Below are 21744 nucleotides of genomic sequence, written 5' to 3' on the forward strand. Positions count from 1 at the left end.
GCAAACCCCAATTGACACCAATTGGAAGGGGAAAGAAACACAAAAGCACATAAAGGGGGAGAGCGGTGAACGGCGGCGGCGGCACGCTGATTTGGCGGTGTTTGAGCTACGAGTACACGGTATCTGGCCAGGCGGAGGCGCTTAGGAGCGATATGCATACTTTTTGAATACAGCATACCTTGAATAAATATATTAGTCTCCTGTTTTGGGGCCGGCGCGAGCCGATCGAATCTAGGAGTCATCTCTTCTTACTGCTAGCGTCACTGTCCAACAGATCTTGCAACCTGCACTGATCCAGGTAGCCCCCGCCAAACGTCAATGGGGCTCATAATAACAGCATTGATGGAACCCCTCTAGAAGCAGCGTTCGGTTCCGGTCCCTGGCGTTGAAGGGAATTAGCATCTTGCCATCCAATCTCGGGGTATATCCTGCGTCTTAGGCGTTCCCGCAGACGAACTCTCCCACCTTGGGACCGAAACGGCCACGTCAGTAGCCTCATCCTCCTAAGCTTGTTTGTCCCCCGGGCCGATCCCTGCAACGTCGGCGCCTCCGCTTGCGAGGAGGAAGCAAACATGGAACAGGCCAGTCCACGCGGGGGCTAGTTAGATCTACTAATTGTCCTTGAGATTAACCCGATAAAAATCTGCATCGACATCTATTCTTTCGGCCCCTTTCCCCCAGCCCGCAGATTCCAGTAGCCAGCATTTCGCAGCCCAGCATGCCAGCAGTGCGTCTTGCCTTCGGGCTGTGAGGTCAACGGCTAGGGTGAGGAGGCATCTCGTTTCGGTGGCGACGTGAACCCCCTTCCCGTCTTCCATTTGGTGTCCCTCGATAGGAGACAGACCGACTCGGCAGTGAATATCAAGTCGGGTGCAATTTCGTTGTTGACATGCCACTCGTATTTCTCAAGCTTATGCCGGTTCTCTGGCCTTAGGGTGTCGTTGGCTATGTTCTTCGTAGCATGCCAGAATTGACGTGCCGTCGGGGTCCTCTTCAGCTGTAAGAAGCCTTTTAAGGTGTGGGCCTTGCATCCTCTTATCTCGATCTCAGGTAATGACCATGGGAATAAGGCATATATGTTGGCCATGGAATACATGGTGAGGTCATTATCAAACTTGATCGAGGCGGGATCCCACCCTGACATGGCTACCGGCCGACACTCTTTGATCGAAAGTCGCCTTAAACGGAGCTCGTGGGGCTTGTTCTTCCTGGTACGCTGCTGTGACAATTGGAAACGGGGTGTCATCGGGCTCTCAGCGGTCGGCGCAGACGATATGAAGGGAGGATGCAGGCGGTATACCGGGTCGTGGGGGTCTGGGCGCATATAGTCCGGTGGAAGCTCTAGTAGCCCCGGGTTGAGGGCCGGCGTATGGAGGGCTATCGATGCTTCGGTCCTCTCATTGCCGCCCCTTGCCGGTGCCGAAATGCCCCGGCAATGGTCGTAACTCGGGCCCGGACGGCTGAGGTTGGCGGACGCCGCCCGGGGTCTTGATAAGTCCGGGGGCGTCGGCAGATGATGACGCAATCGGGGTTGACTCCGTGAGGTGCCAATCCTATGATGGGAGCTTCTCGTCTGGATCCCCCGTCGAATGTGGAGGTTCATTATTCGTAAAAGTCTCCTAGACAAGCGCCTTCAATCATTACTCAGGACATTAGCCCAACCGGATGACTTGAGTGACGCCTTACCTTACCTTACGCGACGGCGTCTCGTGGGGGGGGGTTTTGATTATGAGCAGCGGGGATTTCTCGGGTCGTGGCCCTAAGATGTACGGGACTCGTCATGGGAAAGGACCTAGCGAAGTTGGTCGCCTCATATTAAGCAGAGGCAAGCAGCTTGTAACATTGCCTTGTTTACAAGGTGCGCCTCCAGGCGGCAAACTGCGAAGAAAAAAGTTAGAAGGGAAGAAAGATTGCCTTGTTTGCTAGCGTCTGCCCCGCAAGCATCCATTATCCAGAGACCACCTCTCATCCAGCTCGGTCCTGGAGAACCCGAGCTCTGTTGGCCAATAAACCGCATTTACCTTAGGCTATTAAAAAGGTAGTGATACCGGTCACATGTGACTGCCAGAGTGGTATATATAATGGCAGTCAACAAGATGCGCCCGCAGGCGGTCACCTGCTAAATGAAACCCTATTCGCAATTAGGCCGCATGCTATACAGGTCTCTCTTTTGACTTCCCTTATTTGCGATATCTCGGCTCAGGACTTGAGGGATGGGCTTAATATAGAGCCTCTTGTATAGTGTTGCTGTGACACACGAGTGATAGCAATGGCGATACTTCACCGTCGATAGGAAAGTGAGGGTTAGCGGCTTGAGGAAAGTAGTTACGGCCTGTTAAAACGATCCACTGTTTACTCTTCTGCACACAGCCTGGGCACCAAAAATCGCATCACTCTTCATTCGCAAGGCTTACTGTACGGAACCCCAAACGCAATTCTAGGCGCGCCGGATAATTTCAAGCCAATCAGTCGCAGCCACGCTGACGAGCTTCCTGTGATTGACGCCTACAGCCTGATTTCCTTACTGATATTCGACGTTTTCTAAAAAGCAACACCGCCATCAGTGAAGCTCCCCATCCCTTCACGCTGCATTTCATTCTCATCAAGAAAAAATTCGATTCACGCGATAATGGACGGCCTCGGTGTGGCAGCGAGCATTGTTGGGGTGATTTCCCTGGCAATGCAGCTGAGCCAGGCAACCCGGAAGCTCATAGCCTTTCTCGACACTGTCAAAGAAGCATCGCATGAAATCAAGCGTCTTAACGAACTTATCAAACTGGTTTATTCAATGGCGATAGGGGTGGTGAACGCGTTGGAATATCAACGAAAACGATTGGGTGACTTGGCTCCGGGATATAACCACCTTCACGACGTCTTGGCTGTCTGCTTACGCAGGATATCCTCGATTCAAGATATAACCGGGAAGAGCCACACATCACAAACACAAGGTAAGTCGTCTTTGAAGATTTGGGCGAGACTCAGGCTCTCTCTTAAAGGGCACGAGATCCTCGAGCTGGAGCGACAGCTGGGGTTGTCTTTGCAGGTGCTCAATGTCGCTTTGACTACCAGTCTGTTGTAAGTTTCCATAAAGTTATATTGCTTCCGTCAATCTGACATGTCGTTACGAGCTATAACGACTTGCCGCTTGCCCATAGCAAGGAGATGACGGATGTATCATACTTTGATGGCGACACTGCCGCAGAGGTTGGAAACCGACAAACAACCCAACAACTCATCAGCGCCCAGTCTGGACGTCCTCCGAACACCCCGATCGCATCAGAAAGAGTCAAACTTCCGATTTCAATGGACACATCAAGTTCGTATGCGGCTTATTCCTGGCCAGGCATTGTATCGGCATGCTTTGAAATCACCAAATGGCGGCGAATGTATCGGAGTGCCTGTGGCACAGAGACGATAGTTGAGAAGACTAATAGAAACTACCGGATTACACCGGTATTTCTATCAGCCTCTATAGAATTCACCATTCAACAGCTAGGAGGTTGTTCACCAACTTATGGGTTGCGTGTCCATCACGTATTGTCTTACCGGGCATTCCGTATGCAGATATTCCCAGTTCTTAAATACGGTGGATTGAAAGAGTTTCTCGCTATCTTAGACGAAGGCGTTTGTACTATCAATAGTACTGTCGCTGACACCGGACAATCGATTGTATCGGTGGGCATCCCCTCCTTTGAGAAATAACTTTCGGCATCATGTTTAACATTCACTGTGGGATGGACAGATGGCCGACATACTCGGGAATACAGACATCGGACGCTTTTTTCATTCTCAAGGATGCAACTTCGAGTTGTTTGCGATTCAAAGCACGTACGGTCAACCCTTCCCAGATGATGCACATATGTTTAGTTCAAGGGTTGTGGCAAAGTTGCTGTCATTGGGTTAAAAGCGAAAGTTAACACTCTTTACTTTTAGATTGACACGCAAGATAAGCCCTGGACGATTTGGATCGGTCATATCGAGATTCGATTTCGCAGAATACACGCCAGAGCAAATTGTGCTCCGACCAGACTTAGATGGGCACTACGATGGTGGGCTTCTGCTGGATGCGATTGAATGATTCATGTCGGTTGGATTGCAAGTCACAATATTGCCACATAGTGAGTACTTGGGATCATTGCTTCGTCTGGTTTGCGCATGGTGGCAGACGGCCGAAACCATTGAAATGCAGCGACGTCGCAATGTCTTAGTGCTTGGGATACTCCAAAATGGTGGGAGTGTCCACCACGCGGATAGGAGTGGCAGAACAGCTCTACAGTGTCTCATGGACCATGGCCGACTAGACTACACCCAGTCTGCAGTTGCTCAATGGCTAGAATTGCTGGCGAAGATCGAGGTAAACGTGCGAAGCTATTTGGAAGAAGAACACCAAATACGTGCACAACCCTTCGAGCTATATATGCCAGGTCAAAAGCTAGCAAGGCCTTGGTTTGTCTCGCGCAAGCCTAGAGAAATAGTGATTGGCGGGTTAGACCTACTGGCCTCTGATCATTTTCGCCTTTACGCTATGGACATGCTATGGCTGGACTCGAATAGCTCTGCAAGCCAGCTGCTGGAGGAGTTCAATTTTCACCCAGATCTGATCATAATCCCGGAGAAAGGTTGCCAACTCATGAGTTACTGGCTCCTCTTGTGGAAAGCTAGACGAACGGACGTCGCCAGTGGTCACACAATTCATCAGCTTCTTGCAAAATGGATATTGGACAATCCCGAGCCACAACGACCCAAATACAACGATCGAAAGAGTTGTTATGATTATGAGAGATTGCGATCAGCTGCAGATGCGGGTGAGATAGAGATGGAAACATTGGCAAGAATTTTGATAAACAGGAGGATGTGCAGTACCGATGTCAGTGGCCAGTATGTGGAGTTGTGGCCTTTTAACGGGAACACTCACACACTGTGTCAATCCGGGAACTTTTTAGAGCGTCCATGCTTGGATCAGTCAACATGGTGCCCGGTTCACTGCTGCCGCTTCAATCACGAGAGATTCTGGAGGAAGCAGGAGAAGAAGCGTCTGAAGCAAATGCGAATGATGGGATTGAAAACTAAGTGCTATATTCCACCAATGCCAGGCAGGTGGATTGATTAGAAACGCTGGGCAAACTCTATGGCACAAATTCACATCGGTATTTTGTTTATACTAGACTGAAATAATTGTGCTGATTCTGTCATTTATCATAAGAACGTCTCACAGACGCTGTAGCAACTCTTCGTTCCAGGAGGCTTAAGCTGGTGCGGCTTGTGATCTTCTCTCCAGCCCCCCTGCCTTACGTTCATTTGGTACGCGGGCGCTAATTATATGCGGTTTGCTAGAAAACGGGAAAAGAAACGCTTGAATCAGATGACAATGCAGCAAATGAAGGCTAGATTTCATGTTCCGCCTGTGCTGGGTATGTGGGTTGATCAATAGTACACATCCAACACAGTCTCGGCTATGTAGGTGTCTGTAAATGCCATCAAAATCTGTTGTAGCTATCCGTGGACAAGCCAGCAAGGTTACAACAAGAATGCTATTTCTCTCAGAAAGAAAGAAGCCTACAATTTACTACACCTTCCCCGCTATTCGCCACCCTTAGCCCGCGCCACCCCTTGGTGTTCCTCAGGGAGCGAGGAAGATTCCCTCTAGTCTTCTGGCTATGAGGGCTCTTCAAGCTATCAGGGCTCTGCTAGCTGTTAAGCAAACCTTTGGCTCACTGAGATAGACTGAGGGGTCGTACGCACTTCAGGGGTAGCCGAAAACGGGTTAGGGGGTCAACTAATAGGCCCCAAAAAGTACCGAGTTCATGTCTCGAAGTCACTTATGGCTGTCTGCCAACTTAAACATCTACAACCCCGATTAGCCTGGTTTCAAGCAATGAGAATGGCGCTTGCCCATGTGCTCTCGAGTAAGGCGAAAGTACTCTCTTCAGTGGAAATTCATTCACATCTCGTTTATACAAGGGTTGTGCTAACACCCAAAGAATGAAGGCCAAGGGCCGCTATTGCAACTTGCCCTTATGTATGGCATCCAGCCGCGGTGCCTCAACAGCAGTGTCTTTAAGCACCCTAACCAATTCAGCTGTCAGACTCTGGGGGCTTGATGGGTTTACTTGGGCATCATCATGTTACCGTTAGGTTGCACAGCTAGCTCGTGGATGGTCCTTCTGGGGCCAAAATACCCCAGCGACAACAACCACAATAGCGCCCGCAGTCCAGGGGCCTAGACTCCGTGTGAGTTTCTTGGCACCAGCAGATACGACTCAGCGCGCGGGTACAGTCAGCTTCGGCAGGCGACAGATTAACAAGCTTCAAGCGACGGTGATCAGAGTCTTGGCATCCTGCGGGATGCTCGGGATGCCACAAGGTCTCCATTGAAAATAAACTCGATACCGGCGAAGTATGCACGTGGTATTGCGAGGATCACGAGCCGGAGCGGCCTCCGGACAAATTCTTCATTGGTGTTTACCGATCACCGGCGACCCTAAAGGCTACTGGGTAAAGTCGGGTCGGAAATAATTGAGGGCATCACATCATCGAGTCCGCCGGCGAGTGTCCGGCTTGGATGGATTTTCAGTCTGGCCCCGCCAAGAAACCCCTGTTCCAGGGCCGATGAGAGATATATAATAATCAGTAGGTCGGCACCGAGGGTCGGAAAGTTTAGCTCACCGACGCCGAGGCCTGTCGGGGTTGGGGTCGGGGTAGGGCTGAGGCGCCCCGGAGCATCCGGAGCGGAGGCCTGCTGTTTTCCGCAACTCAGAGTGTTAGAACTCTACAAAAAACCGCCCTAGCCCGCCCTGCGTTGTTCCGTAATAACGGACCGGGATTGATGATTTCGCCGATGGTCAAGGCCGCCATGCTTTAGCGGCGATGTCAGCCGACGACGGCGCAAGGTGGAAAAAGTTTTTGGCGCCGTCGACGTTCGGCATCTGCCGTAATTGACGACAAGGGTCTGGCACGCCACTGCTCGAGCTTCCGTTTTGAGCAATACGCGGTATGACTGTGTGGATTGCATAGACCGCGTATATGACGGATGATCTTTGGGATCCAGTCTGTGTACGCGTGTACTCCGGAACAGGCCTAGTGGCCGCTCCCTTCAATCTGATAAGCGCCTGTCATCACGCATCAATGATCAGAGACGCTTTTCACTTGTTTGATATTGCAGGAATTCGGTGTCTCGGACACTTAAAAACATCGACGGGGCTCAGAGACTCAACTCGGTGCTTTGCGGGGAAGTAAAGCAGCTTGCATTCAGCGCTCGGCGAACACTGTTTGTTGATGGGGGAAAAAGGCCGAGCATATGTTTCGATGGACCGCCAAGACGCCAAAGTGATGATGTATGCCAAGACATTTTCTCATCGAGCCAGCGCATTGAATTGGCGGCAGCCCCGGCCCCTCTCTTCCCATCATGCCACCCACCATCAGCCCGTTCGGCCAGCAATCGCAAATTAGCAGTCGGTGTCTATCGGTGCAGGGCTTTCTGGTTCCTCTTCCTCCCAAAGGCAGTATGGCGGCGGCGTGTTGAACAAGACCGACGCCCCGTGGGATGAAGCAGCAGCGCGTGTTGTTGTTTCGTCGGCGACCATCACCAAGTGTCACCACCCACCACCACCACCACCATTTCAATCTCACCGACTGGCCCTCCTTATCGACTGGCTGATTCGATGTCGCGTGTGTGCAATACGTGGACCGCACTTGGGCCTGGTAGGTGGTCGCGTGCTCGTCAGACGAGCGCCGGGAATGAAACTGCAGAGAGTCTCCAGAGTCCCAACGTGCGCCCCAAGACAATGCCACAAAGAGGCTGGAGTCAGTGGAAAGGGGGTCATGGAGCGGAGCGGAGATTGAGCGAGCGCAGCCGGGGGCGGCAGGCAGCGTTTTTGCTCTTGTCCCAAGTCATGTCTGTCTTGGCTGTTGAATTTTTCTTTGCTTCTTTTCCTTCTTGTCGGATTCCACCGTCCGCCCGTGTTGGCACCCCATCCATCCCCCTCCCACAAATAACTGAAAAAAATCCATGCGGTGGAACGGCGGAGAGTGGACGGCGAACGGACCAAAACGACAAGACGGATTGTCGGATGTCGCGGATGCAGTCCTCCCCACACAGCCCCCCTTCCCATCCCTGCGCGATTGGGTGTCGCTCATCTCATTGCTGTCTCTTCGTCGCCCGCTGCCGTCATCAAGAATCCCTCGTGCCCACTTTCCCTGGCTCGCGCGTCCAGTGACAGAGCCGCGTTTCCTATCCAGACGTCGGAGCTTGTCGTCCTTTGTGGGCAACAGGAGGTTCACCGTTCCTGAGGAATGTCTCTGACATCGCTTGGCTGAAGGCCGCAGAGTCAGAAGAAGAGACAGGAGGCGAAACGGAAGCTTGTAGCCCCTCGGCCTTTTCGGGGCATGAAAGAAGAAGAAGTCTCTCTTGAATGAACGTGCTTTCAATTCGCCGCTTTGCACCGGGCATTCAAGCTCTGTCCATACGTCACGTCAGAGCGGTAAACGGCGACCTGCCAACGCAAGCTTACCCGTCCCGTCCGCTGCTGGCTGCTGTTGACTGAGCACGCGACATTTCGTCCCTTCTTTTGTTTGGTTTGCGTGGTGTTCCTGCTGTCTTGCTCCCGCAGATCCCAGACCGTTGGCCACCACAAAAGCACATGCACCAACCACCACCGCTAGGAGCCGTTCTTTCGGGGTACAAACAGAACAGACTCCTGCGGTAAGTACCCGTCAAAGTACGCGCAAAGTTTCCCTACCAGCACTACCGGAAGACGGGTGAGCAAGAGAGCAGCGCAAGGTGTGACCCTCGTCTTGGCGCTCGCGGCACTTGGCGGGCGATTCGTCCACGTCAGGGATGTCGCAGGAGCACAGTCCGCCGGCCCCAGATGAGAAGGGAAAAGAAGCCCACAACGTGCTCGCCCATTGGCTGCAGCGCGGAATTCCGTGGTCATGGACAGGGTCTCGGGCAGACCTTGCAGAGCTTTTCTGCCCAGCCCACGCGACAGCCCTTGTGCGAGTGTGCGCGGCTTTCCAGACGATCTGCCTTTGCCTTCCTCCTCCCCCAAAGATAATCGGCCAGGGACGGAAGCCTTGCGGAGCCCGCTGATGTGGACAGTGGCTGGTGTTGTCTAGTCCCCCCCAAGGCCATGACGGGTAGGTGGGAGGAGGGGAGGGGAGGGCTCAGTCAGGTAAGGATAGGTAAGGTAATCATGGGCAAAACGAGAGAGACAGAGACATAGTGGAGGCAATGCGAAATGCGAGGTGCGAGGTGCGAACGACCGCTCAGGAGGATTTGTGCGGTATTCGCAGCGCTGCGCAATGGCAGAGGGAACCCCTGGTCGCCAACCTTGTCTGCGACTGTTGTGTGTTCTTGGCCTTCTTTGGCACTCTGCAAAGTACAATCCATCCCATCCATACGCGGTCGGGTCGGGCAAAAGACGACAAGGTCCAGCTTGGTGGGTTGTGCCGAGCCTGGGCTGAGGGCCGTTGTGCGCAAAACTGTGCCGATGTCCAATGTTTTCTGTTCTATTATGGTCGCTATCACCTACGACCATGCTCCATCTCATCACCCATGCTTCCCGTTACCTATCTGAATTCTGCCCTTCTGCCTGCTGCTGCTGTGTGATGCATGTTGGCTTACCGTACCTTATGTACCGTCTCATTCAATATTTCCCCATCGCCAGCTCTCCCTTCACCACTCTCTGTTCCTCTTACTTCATCAACAACTCATCCACCTACAACCTTGCCTCATCCACCCCATCACCCGCATAAGGCATACAAGGCAGCACCACGTCGCATAGCTTATTAGCACCGTTCGCCCCCTTTGGAGTTCGGGACCAATCTTAATCTCACGTAACCGACAAGCACCCCCTTCCGATCGCTCGTGTCTGTCATTGGACCTCAACGAACCATTCCCCGGTGGGCTTCGTCCGTCAGATTCCCATCCCATCCGCTACCGCCTCGGGAGAACCAACGCACCCCCTTCCCGAGCCTCCCGCTCTTCATATAGGAAGCGGCGCCGGCGGACCTGGACGCGGCCAAGTCTCCAGTTTCCCTCACTCCTCACTCAGTCATCACCAACTTCCCCATCAGGTCGGCTGTTTCTTCCGTCATCAGCTTTCACCTCTTTCCCATCTGCCACACTCGACCTCACCACCACCACCACCACCAGCCCACACACCCGCGCAGGAGACAGAAAATATGGGTATCGGTGCCGTGGCAGAGCCCTTGGTGGTAATCACCCTACTCTTCGGCGGGACCTACTTCAACCGCAACACCGGAAACAGCAACGCCTACGACAACCTGGGGTGGAGGGGATCCGACTTTGACGATGTCGAACACAAGCGCTCCGACGAGCGCCGCTCCGGCAACTCGACACCCGACTCGGAAGAGTCGCTGCTCTCGGTCGGCGCATGGAGCTCATCATCGACGTTGACGCCGCAGGAGGAGCCGCCCCGACGCATGCGACGGATCAAGTTCTTTGGCTACCAGCGCATGGTGTCATCACCAAACACCAGAGTATTCAAGGACCGCCTTCTCTCCCGCGTGCTCCGCAAGTTCCCGTTCTTGGTGGAGGCGTGGTACTGGGCCCTGATCTACTGGGTAAGCAAAGGCCTTCTTCTGTTAGCAGTCTTCAGCCTCACCTAACATTGTTTGATACTAGGTCTACCAAGTCGGCCGAGCCTTCACGGCTCTGACCCTCAACGAGGGCACCGTCGACGTCGCCCGCAAGCACGCCCTGCAGCTCATCCACCTCGAGCAGCGCCTGCACGTCTTCATCGAGGTGCCCGTCCAGCAGTACTTCCTCCAGCTGCCCACCGTCATGCACTGGATCAACCGCATCTACTCCTTCATCCACATCCCCGGCACCATCCTCTTCCTCGTCATCTTGTACTACGTCACGACCACCCGCAGACGCCGCGCCATCTCCACCAAGCTCGGCGGCAACGAGAACGTTAGGTGGAACTCGGCCGGCCCTGCGCTGTACGAGGCCCGTCGTCGCACCATGGCCACCTGCAACCTGCTCGCCTTCGTCGTCTTCACCCTGTGGCCCTGCATGCCTCCTCGCCTGCTGAGTGACCCCACCTACAACGGCCCCGATGCCGGCGAGGCTAAGAGCTTCGGGTTCGTGGACACGGTTCACAGCGCCGACGGCGAGAGCAGTGTCTGGACCACTAACAAGTTCTGCAACCAATATGGTACGCCAAACTCAGGATATGCTCATTTATATCACGATATGCTGACATGACTATAGCTGCCATGCCCTCGCTGCACTTCGGTTACTCCCTCCTCATCGGCCTGACCGTCGCCACCCTCCCGCTGCCCTCGATCCGCTCGCGCCCCTGGAAGCGCTTCGCCATCGTCGCCGCCGGCATGTCCTACCCCGCCCTCATCCTCACCGCCATCGTCGCGACCGCGAACCACTTCGTCCTCGACGCCGTCGCTGGCGCCATCGTCTGCGGCATTGCGTGGAACTGCAACGGCGTCCTCCTCAACCTGCTGGTTATCGAGGACTACTTCCTGCGCCTCCTGCGCATCCACAAGCCCGTCAACTGGACCGACCCCGAGGCCTCCATGGCCGAGGAGCGGTTCGCCGCGGTGGAGGATGGTGCATAAATGTTTTCACGAAAGCGGACTTTTGGTTTAACGGGCGCATGAAACCGGGGTTGTAATATCCATTGCGAATAGAAGTTTATCAAGCATTGATTTTTGGGGATTATCATGTGTTTGCTGTATCGGAAAACAGTCATACCAAGGGGGCAACATGGAAATGGGTTTAGGTGTCCTCGCATAATTGGGGCGAGGAGCCAAGATTCTTTCGGGGAGTTTCGAGCCTTGGGAGACTTTGGGTTTGATTGAGACTGACATGAGCATGTCGCCGTCTTTTGAACATTTGGGATGAATTTCGAGCCATGGCTAGAAGGAAGCTTTGGGGCTTGAGGGAGGCGAACGAATGAATACAGCCCGAGCTTAAATAATGACATACTCCCTATGAATAACAGAAATCGCCTCCAAGAGGGAGGCAAGCATTGTTGAGCAACTGCTTTTAAGATTTCCGAGCGCTTGTTCTTGGCGGAGTTGACTTTACCATAAGCTTTCCTCTCTGCTTGGATCCATTAAGTCGGAAATGCTGCGCATTTTTCCATGTGCATGGAAGACAAACACGCTTAGGCCCGATGGAGAGGAGCCTCGAGCCGAAGAGCACGGCTGAAATGCACCGAGGGCCGTGTTCCGAGAGAACGGCTAAGCTTCGATCCATGGCGCGCGGCTGTCATGCGGATGCGGAGGGTCGCGGGCGAGGTTTCAGCATCGCAAAAGCTCCGTGGAATGGGAAAGGTGAGATGGCAAAGTAGAATGCCAATCCGCGGAGGAGGAAACAAGAGAGCGAGCCTGGACCACCAACCTTACAGCCCATTGGAAGGAATACTGGGGGCCGGGGAGGTAATGCAGGGTAGTAAGGTAGATGGCAGGCGAAAAGCAGGGAAACATACATGAGAGATTGATTAGGCGCCGATCGGTGGGTGTGCAGGCGGGATAAACAAGGCCTGGAGCGGGACGCTTTCCAGATCTCCGGGACGTGCCAAGGCGGAGTGGATCATGGCACCGAGACCCACCCTTCCCCGGACGCCGATCGGCGATTTCCTCGGCGGATCCACTTGGAGTCGGGGCCGTTTCGCGGCCCGCCAAGCCTGATGATTTTCATGAGGGACCAGGAATCTCAACGATGCGATCTCAGGAAGGGCTGTTCTATCGCGATGATAGAAAAACCAGGCTCATGCGCCCAGTAAGGGAGTTATAAAAGTGTTTGTTCGTTTGGCCGTCCGCGATATGATAGGAGGGGCCAGGGCTGCGGCGGGCGAGATTGCACTCGGGTGCAGCCCGCGGAGTCGGCGTGGGCATCGGCGGCTGAACGGTACACTCCTAACGACACCGCCCGGCATGAAACTTTGGTCTAATCGCCATGGCTGCCCAGCCGGGGTCGGCGATTCGGTGAGGAGACCGGTGAAACCTGCAAAGAGGCGTGAGGCTCTTTCAGCCCTTGCCGCCGACAATGGCGCTTCCTTTGAGGTCTCGATCAAGATGCTGGAGATGCATCCCCGGAACCAACCTGGGATAAACTGTGGCATTTTCCTCTTTGGGTATGTAGACGCCGCATTCAGTGTAAAGCTCTCGCCTCGCTCGGCTGGGCTAGTCTCCATCCGGTGATGTCCCTGGCAGCTCCGACGCCTGCCGCTACTACTTAACCAGTCTCACGCGAAGGAGAAGTCCTGTCTGGCTGGAGGGCGCAAGCCACGCGACAAGGGGACCTTTCGAGAAGCCCGCCACATGCGAAGAGGCTCTAGGAATGCCGATAGCGGGCTGGCGGAGCAGCACGTGTGGGGGTTCCGTATCTTGCTCGAAATTGGTTCTAGATAGGATTTATCGGCAATCGACATCACGTTTTTCCAAACTTCCATCTTCATGCCACGACAAACCAGCGTTGCATTTCGTCAAAAGTAACCACGTTCAAAGAGCCACAACTGCCGATTTTCCACGTCGACCGGCAGTGAGGAACCTGCCGTCTGACGCGTGAGGTTTCGCTCACTCTTGGGCCGCAGCCATGTACACGATTCGGCTGCTGCTTCTTGTCTTATCACTCGCCTTGGCGACCTTCGCGCAGATCGATCGTCTCTATGATAACCCAAACTGCACAGTAAGACATCCATGGTATGGCGGTCGTTCACTTTAGGGATGATGCTGAGACGTATACCCCTAGTTACCATGCCTGATAGAAGGCCTCACCAATTCAGACTGCAGCACAACGGACCAGGCATGTCTGTGTCAAGATACCGACTTTCTCCATTTTGTCGAGAGCTGTGCTGCGGCAAGCTGCTCCGTGAAGGAAGCTCTGGGTAAGAACGACAGGATCCGTACCCCTTGGATAGTAACCGGCTGACTTCCTCCCTTCTATACGCAGTGACGCAAAAGATTACCCAGGACGCATGCGATTTCTCACTACACGACGAATTCGGCGCAACCGTAGTGCCCCGTATTATCTTATTTGCCCTGCTTCCCACGCTGGCCGTCGTACTTCGCGTGTCGGTCAAGATCGCCCGACTTGCTACATGGGGGGCGGACGACACCACTATCGTGTTGGCATACGTGAGCTTATCCCATGTCGCAATGTACCCATACCGCCTCATGGGACTATATGGCGGACTTTTGAGCTGACTAAAGTTTTAGTGCGTATTACTAGGCCTATTCTCGGCGGACATGCTTTGTAAGTGACGAGAGCAAAGGCCAAACGCCAACTGAAGATATAGCTTCGCTGACGCGTGCACACAGGGGGCAAGTTTGGAGCTGGAAGAGATCTCTGGAGTCTTACTCCGTACGAGATTACGCACTTTTTCTTAGTACGCGAACCTCTAGAATCTCATTTTTGAGAGATCCCTTCTCCATGGAGCAGTAGTTTTGACACTCGCACAGAACTTCTACGTACTGCAAGTACTCTATCACTGCACCATCACTCTAGCGAAAGCCTCGATTCTCTTTATGTACCTCAGAATTTTCCCTGACGAAAAGTTTCGACGGGTCGTTTGGGGCACGCATGCCTTCAATTTCTCCGTCGGCATCATCTACCTGCTCATCACCCTTTTTCAGTGCCAACCCATCAATCTGGCCTGGACCTTCTGGACGGGAGAAACGGAGGGGCATTGCATCAGCATAGAGCACACTGGCATGGGGCAGGGCACTATAAACGTCGCCCTAGACCTGTGGATGCTGGGTCTGCCGGCCACCCAAATTTGGGGGTTGAACATGAAGCGGCGCAAAAAGATTGCCGTCATGTCCATGTTCAGCCTAGGACTTTTGTAAGGTTGCCCTTGCCCTGAGTCGTAAGTAGCTGCTAACAGCTCAAAGCCTCACAGTAGTAAGCATCATTCGGATATTGACTATCAAGGAGCTGGCTAAGTATCCGCTCAACCCAACTGGTGAGCACTCATCGACCCCAGGACCCTCATGACAGGTGCTAACACGGCGTCTTCAGCGTTCATCATGCCAGCCGCCATGTGGACCGACATTGAGGTCTACGTCGCGGTATTTGTAGCGTGCATACCGAACACGCGCCAGTTCATCTGGGGAGTGATCCTGCGACGGCACAACAAGGGCCAGAAGCTGGGCTCGGACCAGATACGAGAGAGAAGCCCCGGCATGATTTTCCACCCGAAGACGCCAATACGGGAGAGGTGTGACACAATAGACATAAGCCCATAAGTACCCAATGTCAGGTAAAGGCAGATGGAGCGATGTTGTTGAAGCAAATACAAGATGAAACGTGTCTAGATTCCAGCAGAAGACCCCCACAGGCTGCCCTTCACATGACGTTTATGACCGCTGAAGAAAATATTGCGTAAAAGCCAAGAGTGTTTGATTGGTCGGAGGGTACCTAACCTAACAAGACGTCCCGCTCACTTGCATATGCGTGGCCCCAATGAAGCCCGCCTCGGGATCCGCGACAAGGAAAAACCGTGGTTCCACTGATTTTTACCTACCCAACGACGCCTGATTCTCACCGTCAGCATTAAAGCTCAGAAGTTTCGCGTCTGGGGGGCTACGAAAAGCTCTTGTTTCTTTACACAATCTCCCGGCTGGGTCACGAGGTCGGCCGCCTTTTCCAGATTTGAGACCGGCGACTTATGGCAAGCCTCATTGATCACAATGCGCCTCATCGACGTAAATTCGTTCAAGCTCCAGGAGTTCTCAGGGTCGGATATACCACCTTACGCCATACTGTCCCATACCTGGGGAGATGCAGAGGTGTCGTTCCAGGAATGGCAAGACCTACAAGAGGCGTCCAGAAAAGCCGGCTATTCGAAGATCTATGGAGCCTGTCAGCAGGCGAAGGCCGATGGACTTGAATGGCTGTGGGTTGACACAAACTGCATCGACAAGACGAGCTCAGCAGAGTTATCTGAGGCTATTAACTCCATGTTCCAATGGTATGCCCAGTCTCAGATATGCTACGCATATTTGGTGGATGTTCCTACGGGCACGACAAATAATGAAAGCGACCAGGATGCTCTGATGGAGCGGTTCAGAGAAAGTCGCTGGTTCACTCGAGGATGGACCTTACAGGAACTCTTAGCCCCAACCAGCGTTGTGTTCTATGCATACGACTGGACCAGCATCGGAAGCCGAGAAACGTCACTGTGTGATGAAATATACCGTGCCACTGGCATTGATCGTGGCTATCTCATCAACGATGGTACCATGTCGCCTTTATCTGCCGATGCATCAACGAAGATGTTCTGGCTCTCGAAACGGGAAGTCACTCGTGAGGAAGATCTTGCCTATTGCATGCTGGGCCTCTTCAACATCAATATGTCTTTGCTATACGGAGAGGGCATGAAGGCATTTACAAGACTCCAGGATGAGATTGTAAAGTCGGATAACGACCACACAATCTTTTGCTGGGAATGGATCTACTCGATTACACCAATGAACTGGTCCAGTTTTCTCGCACCCTCGCCTCTGGCGTTCAGAAACTCCCACAGGTTTCGCCGAAGAGATCCAAATCTCGACGAAACTGGAGGCCTTTCTATTTATCAAATGACGAACGCAGGCTTGTCGATAAAGCTCCCTATGCTATACATAGGTATGGCAGGCCACATTGTCGCCTTGGATGTCGAAAACAGCGAGGGAGCACAGGCATGGATTCAGGTCTCCGGCCACGACAATGGGAAAACTCTATACGTCTCAAGGCAACCATTTCCACCTAATCCGCTCATGATTCGACGTGGACTATTTGAACCTTTGAGATCTTCAAAACGAAAACCACTCGTTGTCCGACACAAACCCAGGGAAAGGCCGTTGCCAATTCCGGCCTGGGTGAAACTGGAAACGTCACCTTCGACAGACTCGGCCTGGGCTGGAAGGTATGGTATACTACCAGTCTTTGGGTCAACCAAGCTACAGTCTGCATGGGCCCGATTTCATCAGCTGTCAACCGATTCCCACGACAGAATTATGTGGCTGGACATGGTGAACAAAGGCGGAGCCGTTAATATCAACGATATTTACGTCCCCAATATCCTTACGAACTTGGACGAAAACCAAGAAGAAGTACGAATTTCTCTTTATCTCGGATTCGTAACCGCAAAAATGGACCAAAGCTTGAGTGGTTGGATTTGCCGACTACATGTTGCAACAGACCAGGCTTCGGCAGCTCCATCCGAGGAGTCGGAAACAATGAAAGAGGATTTTATGCGCGAAATAAAACAGAACGGCGATGTGGCCTATGATCGAATGGGAGGTTTTGTGAAGGGCATGTTGCGCGTCCAGTTTTGGGGAGATGAGCTTCCGTACTTTAATGGCGCAAGAGTCAGATTGTTATTGATAACGCCCCATGATGACCCGAAGAAGGCGGTAACGAATTTCGTCGAGAATGACTGCGTCACGAATGGCAGTGAAGGGTCATCGCAGAGCTCAACAGGTGCCGTATGGAGCCCGTAATGTTGAGGAAGTTTCGAGCTCACCCAGTAGGGGGTTTCACAATATGGAGCCCGTAAATAAAGGAAGAGAGCTGCCCGCTTCGGTTGCGGGCTATGTCCCTATCAGGAAGAAAACACATGATGAAAAAGAAGTGAGCCTTATTGAGATCATCAGAACGTCTATTGCAGCCCCAGTGACTAGCTATCAACCTATGAAGATGTTTTGTTTCTATTCCTTGGGACAATTTGACACTCGAAATGTTTTGGATGGCTGGTAAGCCCATTAGTCAACTCAACTCGGGGGACGATCTTTCTTCCGCCGGGCCCCGTTGCTTTCTCAATACTGATTGTTGCCAGTATAGATGCAACCACGATCCACACACTCGCTTCCGCCAGGTGCTTTCCAACGCATATCCTTCGACCGAAACCAAATTGTCCCGTAGGAAAGGGCTCACCAAGGCCTCCTTCCTCAACGGGGATATAACGATTAGGATTGAACGATTCAGGGTCAGAATACGTGTGTTCATCGTGAGTCATTGCACGCGCATTGGCATAGACAAGCGATCCCTTGGGAATGAACATTCCCTCGTAAACATCATCTTGTAACGACCGGTGCGGCACCCCGATTGGTGACACAGGGCACCATCGTAATGTCTCCTGAACGATGCAGTCGATATACGGCAGTTTTGGTCGATCCTCAAATGTTGGCAGCCTTTTATCCCCAACGACTTCGTCAATCATTCTTTGGGCCTTCTCCTGGATTTCAGGGTGGAGAACCATGTTGAGTACGAACACCACTAACGTGGACCAAGTCGTATCCTGCCCTGCAGCATAAACAGCCCCGGCAGCCCCTTTGATGTCATCCTCTGATAGATCTGAGAAACCGCTTTTCAACTGCGTCTCTCTCTGGTCGAGCAATATCTTGATAAGACTGTGCTCGGGGGACTTTTGGGCTGTGACTGCGGCATATGGTGCGTCGTGAATCCGCCGGATGGCCCATTTCCAGTCTCGGGCAAACTTGAGAGAGCGATCTCTGATAAGCCAGTCTGGGAGGTGCTTTATGAATGGGAAGAAATCAACCAAAGTGCCAGCTGGCGCCCCTCCGTGGCCGAGAGCGTAGGATGCGTCGATAGCCATTTGGATATATGGGTCATTGTCGCTTTTAACCTCCACCCCAAAACCGATGTTCATGACAATGGCAGTAGCGAACCTTCTCAAAGCCGTTTCCCAAGCCTCAGGCTGCTTCAGAATCCCCTCAATCAGAGTCTTTGCCTCCCTCTCTTGCAAGTCTTGGTAGACCTGGATATTCGACTTTTGAAAGCTCTTCTGGAGAATCTTTCTGTGCATGCGGAATTCGGGACCCCATCGGAGGAATGTCAACGTTTTCTTCCATCCCATCTCCTCGAATAGCACAAAGCGGGGGCGGTCGCAGTAGTTTGCGCCGCGCTTGTCGAGCAGGTCGACCGCTGCCTTAACCGAGTTGAGCACAACGACATCCTGTCCCAGCACGTTGAAGTACAACACATCAGAGTTGTACTCTTTCGACCAAGCGGCGTAGGCGTACTCCGGATTGTCGGTCGGTATGATGCGGAGGTGGCCTAGGATCGGTTCGCCGGGTGGGCCCGGTGGTAGCCGGAGGTTCCGGCGTTTTGCGGAGCCGCGCCGGGCAATAAGCTTATGCAGAGCTAGAGCCGCAGCCGCGATGAGGAGGATCGCAAAGAGGCGCGTGCTGTGCACGGTGACGAATTGGATCAGAGCCATTGCGTGTGGCAAATATGTCAAGGGAGGGGTTCGGAGGTTATTATAGACATGTGTCTCAGAACTTGTAGCCGAACTGAGGGCCCTGGAGCTGTAATGGATAGAAATTCTGCCTCCGAGGAGAAGAGATCTTCGGATCCAGGCTCTTGGCGATATACCCTGCGTCCAAAGTCCGGAGAAGACATGATGAGGGTCGCCCAGCATGTAAATGAAGAGACGCTGATATTAGTTCATCAGTAGAAGCTCTAGCGAGCCTCGCGCTGACTGAATGCCGTCATTCGTCTCGGGGTTAGTGGGCTACAGTAACCTCGAGACGAAGGATGAGAGGGGACGGGGAAGGACAAAGAGCTTGCCGGATTATTTGCCCGCGCTTTGCCGGTTGCCGGCAATTTGCAAGCCTACCCCCGATAAGCTTCAGAGATTGCCGGAAAAGGATGAGACAAGGAACGCAGAATGTCTTACACAGAGATGGCGGAATGCAGCTCAGACCTCTGGCCCAGGCCGCTCTATTTCTCGCCCTTGAGCTCACCGAAGCTTTCATCATCACCTGTTCTTCAGAGTCTAATATTCAGCTTCCTGAAACACATTACTTCCCATCGACTTTCGTAAAATCCCACCGGCTCTCGCCTCCGTCTCCATTTCAACGTCTCCTTCAATACCTCCCAACGACCGCCGGACAAAAAGACGACTCACGTAACGGACGTCTAGTCAGTGACCTGCAGCTGAACACATTACATCATCGAGTCACAATCAGCCGCGTGGATTCCTTTATACCCTACCCCTCACGCACCAGCGCACAAAAAAATAGCAATTGCGCCATGGTCGGGGCCACTGCCGCCTCGGCGTTCTCCACGGAGCCGACTGACTCGGATCCTCACCGGTACCAAACCGGGTTCGGAAATCGGTTCTGCTCAGAGGCGGTGCCCGGAACGCTGCCTCCCGGGCAGAATGCGCCTCAGAAATGCAGATTCGATCTGTATTCGGAGCAATTGAACGGTTCATCGTTCATCAGCTCGCGTGCGACGCTGCAGCATGTGTGGATGTACCGCATATGGCCGTCCGTTGCTCACCGACAGGTCGTGCCCTCGCCAGAGCTCAATCCCCTGCTGCAAGCCTGCTTCTCGCCTCTGAATGACAAGGTGAAATACGTGGCGGGACAGCAGGCGTGGGACCCATTCCAGTTACCAGGGGAAGACGAGCAGGGCAGAAAAGGGCGTGACTTTGTTGAAGGTATCCGAACAGTGGGTGGACAAGGTGACCCAACATTGAGGGAGGGGATCGCCGTACACATTTACACCGCGTCAACGTCCATGAGTAACAGGGCGTTTTGTAACAACGATGGTGACTTTCTTATCCTCCCACAGAAGGGGAGGCTCAACATCCAAACCGAGCTAGGCTGGCTTATGGTTCGGCCCGGAGAGCTAGCGGTGATCCAAGCCGGGCTTCGCTTCCGGGTCCTCCTGCCCGACGGCCCGAGTCGCGGTTACATCCAGGAGATCTTCGGTACACACTACGAGCTCCCGGAGCTCGGTCCCATTGGCTCAAACGGCATGGCGCTTCCCCAGGACTTTGAAAGTCCCGTCGCGTCCTTTGACGTGGATTCGTCCGACTGGGAGATCGTGTACAAGCTGGCGGGGTCATTGCACGCCTGCCGGCAGGGTCACACCCCCTTCGATGTTGTGGCCTGGCGAGGGAACCTGGTGCCGTACAAGTACGCGACGGAGAAGTTCATCAATGTGGCCAACGTCAATCACGATCAGGCCGATCCGACGGTGTACTGTGTGCTCACTGCCAAGTCCAAGGTTCCGGGGGTTTCACTGACGGACTTTCTTGTATTTACGCCCAAGTGGATCCCCACATCGAATACCTTTCGGCCGCCGTACTACCATCGCAACATGTCCACAGAGATGATGGGGTTGCTGTATGGCACGTACGGCGGGAGCAGTCACGTCCTCGAGCCGGGAGGTCTGAGCTATGAGGCGAGCTACATGCCGCACGGTGAGACGTATGAGACATGGCAGAATGCGACGACAAAGGATTTGAAGCCAGATAGGATATGCGATGGGACGGTGGCTTTCATGTTCCACATCAGTGTGCCGGTCATGCTGACCCAGTGGGCGATTGAGGGCGAGGGCTCAAAGGGTTTGCACCTCGCCGAAGACCAGTGGGATGGAGCCAAGGCTCACTTCCTTGAGCATCTAGACGAGGTGGAAGAGGTTTTGGCCAAGGCAGGGCTGTCAAACCTGGGAAGGAAAAGCGTCAACGGGAAAGTGAATGGGTCCGTCAATGGGAATGGCGTCCATGGTATTGTCAATGGGTATAGCAGTTGAGAGAAACTTTTGGGCAGGTTTGCGACTACAGAACAGAGATACGACCGCAGAATGACATCACGCAGAATGAACAGGTAGTTTTATGTGGCTCTAAGCCATCTAGGCGGCGAAAATACACTGGTTGAAGTTTGAAGAGGCGGGAAAGAACCCGGGGCAACAGTCGGCAATGCATGAGACCCAACACAGATAAGACCGAGGGGGTGCGG

The 21744-nt window shown here is 53.4% G+C and overlaps 5 protein-coding genes across 5 annotated transcripts; 4 read left to right on the forward strand and 1 right to left on the reverse strand.

The window, feature by feature from the left end:
• Positions 1-10182: 10182 nt before the first annotated feature.
• CGCS363_v003333 (uncharacterized protein) lies at positions 10183-11598 on the forward strand (the record flags this gene model as incomplete). Its single annotated transcript, XM_036635182.1, has 3 exons — positions 10183-10584; positions 10646-11180; positions 11237-11598. 3 exons carry the CDS (start codon positions 10183-10185, stop codon positions 11596-11598), a joined length of 1299 nt encoding a protein of 432 aa, XP_036499523.1.
• Positions 11599-13582: 1984 nt separating this feature from the next.
• CGCS363_v003334 (Satratoxin biosynthesis SC1 cluster protein 4) lies at positions 13583-15234 on the forward strand (the record flags this gene model as incomplete). Its single annotated transcript, XM_036635183.1, has 8 exons — positions 13583-13675; positions 13739-13874; positions 13940-14124; positions 14206-14242; positions 14308-14375; positions 14449-14831; positions 14881-14951; positions 15008-15234. The coding sequence occupies 8 exons, from the start codon at positions 13583-13585 to the stop codon at positions 15232-15234; spliced, it is 1200 nt and encodes a 399-aa protein (XP_036499526.1).
• A 444-nt stretch (positions 15235-15678) lies between these two features.
• Positions 15679-17472, forward strand: CGCS363_v003335 (Vegetative incompatibility protein HET-E-1; the record flags this gene model as incomplete). The annotated part of the gene is made up of 1 exon (XM_036635184.1): positions 15679-17472. One exon carries the CDS (start codon positions 15679-15681, stop codon positions 17470-17472), a length of 1794 nt encoding a protein of 597 aa, XP_036499525.1.
• A 188-nt stretch (positions 17473-17660) lies between these two features.
• Positions 17661-19211, reverse strand: COX2-0 (Cytochrome P450 monooxygenase COX2; the record flags this gene model as incomplete). The annotated part of the gene is made up of 1 exon (XM_036635185.1): positions 17661-19211. One exon carries the CDS (start codon positions 19209-19211, stop codon positions 17661-17663), a length of 1551 nt encoding a protein of 516 aa, XP_036499528.1.
• An 815-nt stretch (positions 19212-20026) lies between these two features.
• On the forward strand, positions 20027-21538 carry hgo-1 (Homogentisate 1,2-dioxygenase; the record flags this gene model as incomplete). Its single annotated transcript, XM_036635186.1, has 1 exon — positions 20027-21538. One exon carries the CDS (start codon positions 20027-20029, stop codon positions 21536-21538), a length of 1512 nt encoding a protein of 503 aa, XP_036499527.1.
• Between the last annotated feature and the right edge of the window lie 206 nt (positions 21539-21744).

Source organism: Colletotrichum siamense, assembly GCF_013390195.1.
Source record: "Colletotrichum siamense strain Cg363 chromosome Unknown KSG_Cg363_contig02, whole genome shotgun sequence".
Classification (NCBI taxonomy): domain Eukaryota; kingdom Fungi; phylum Ascomycota; class Sordariomycetes; order Glomerellales; family Glomerellaceae; genus Colletotrichum; species Colletotrichum siamense.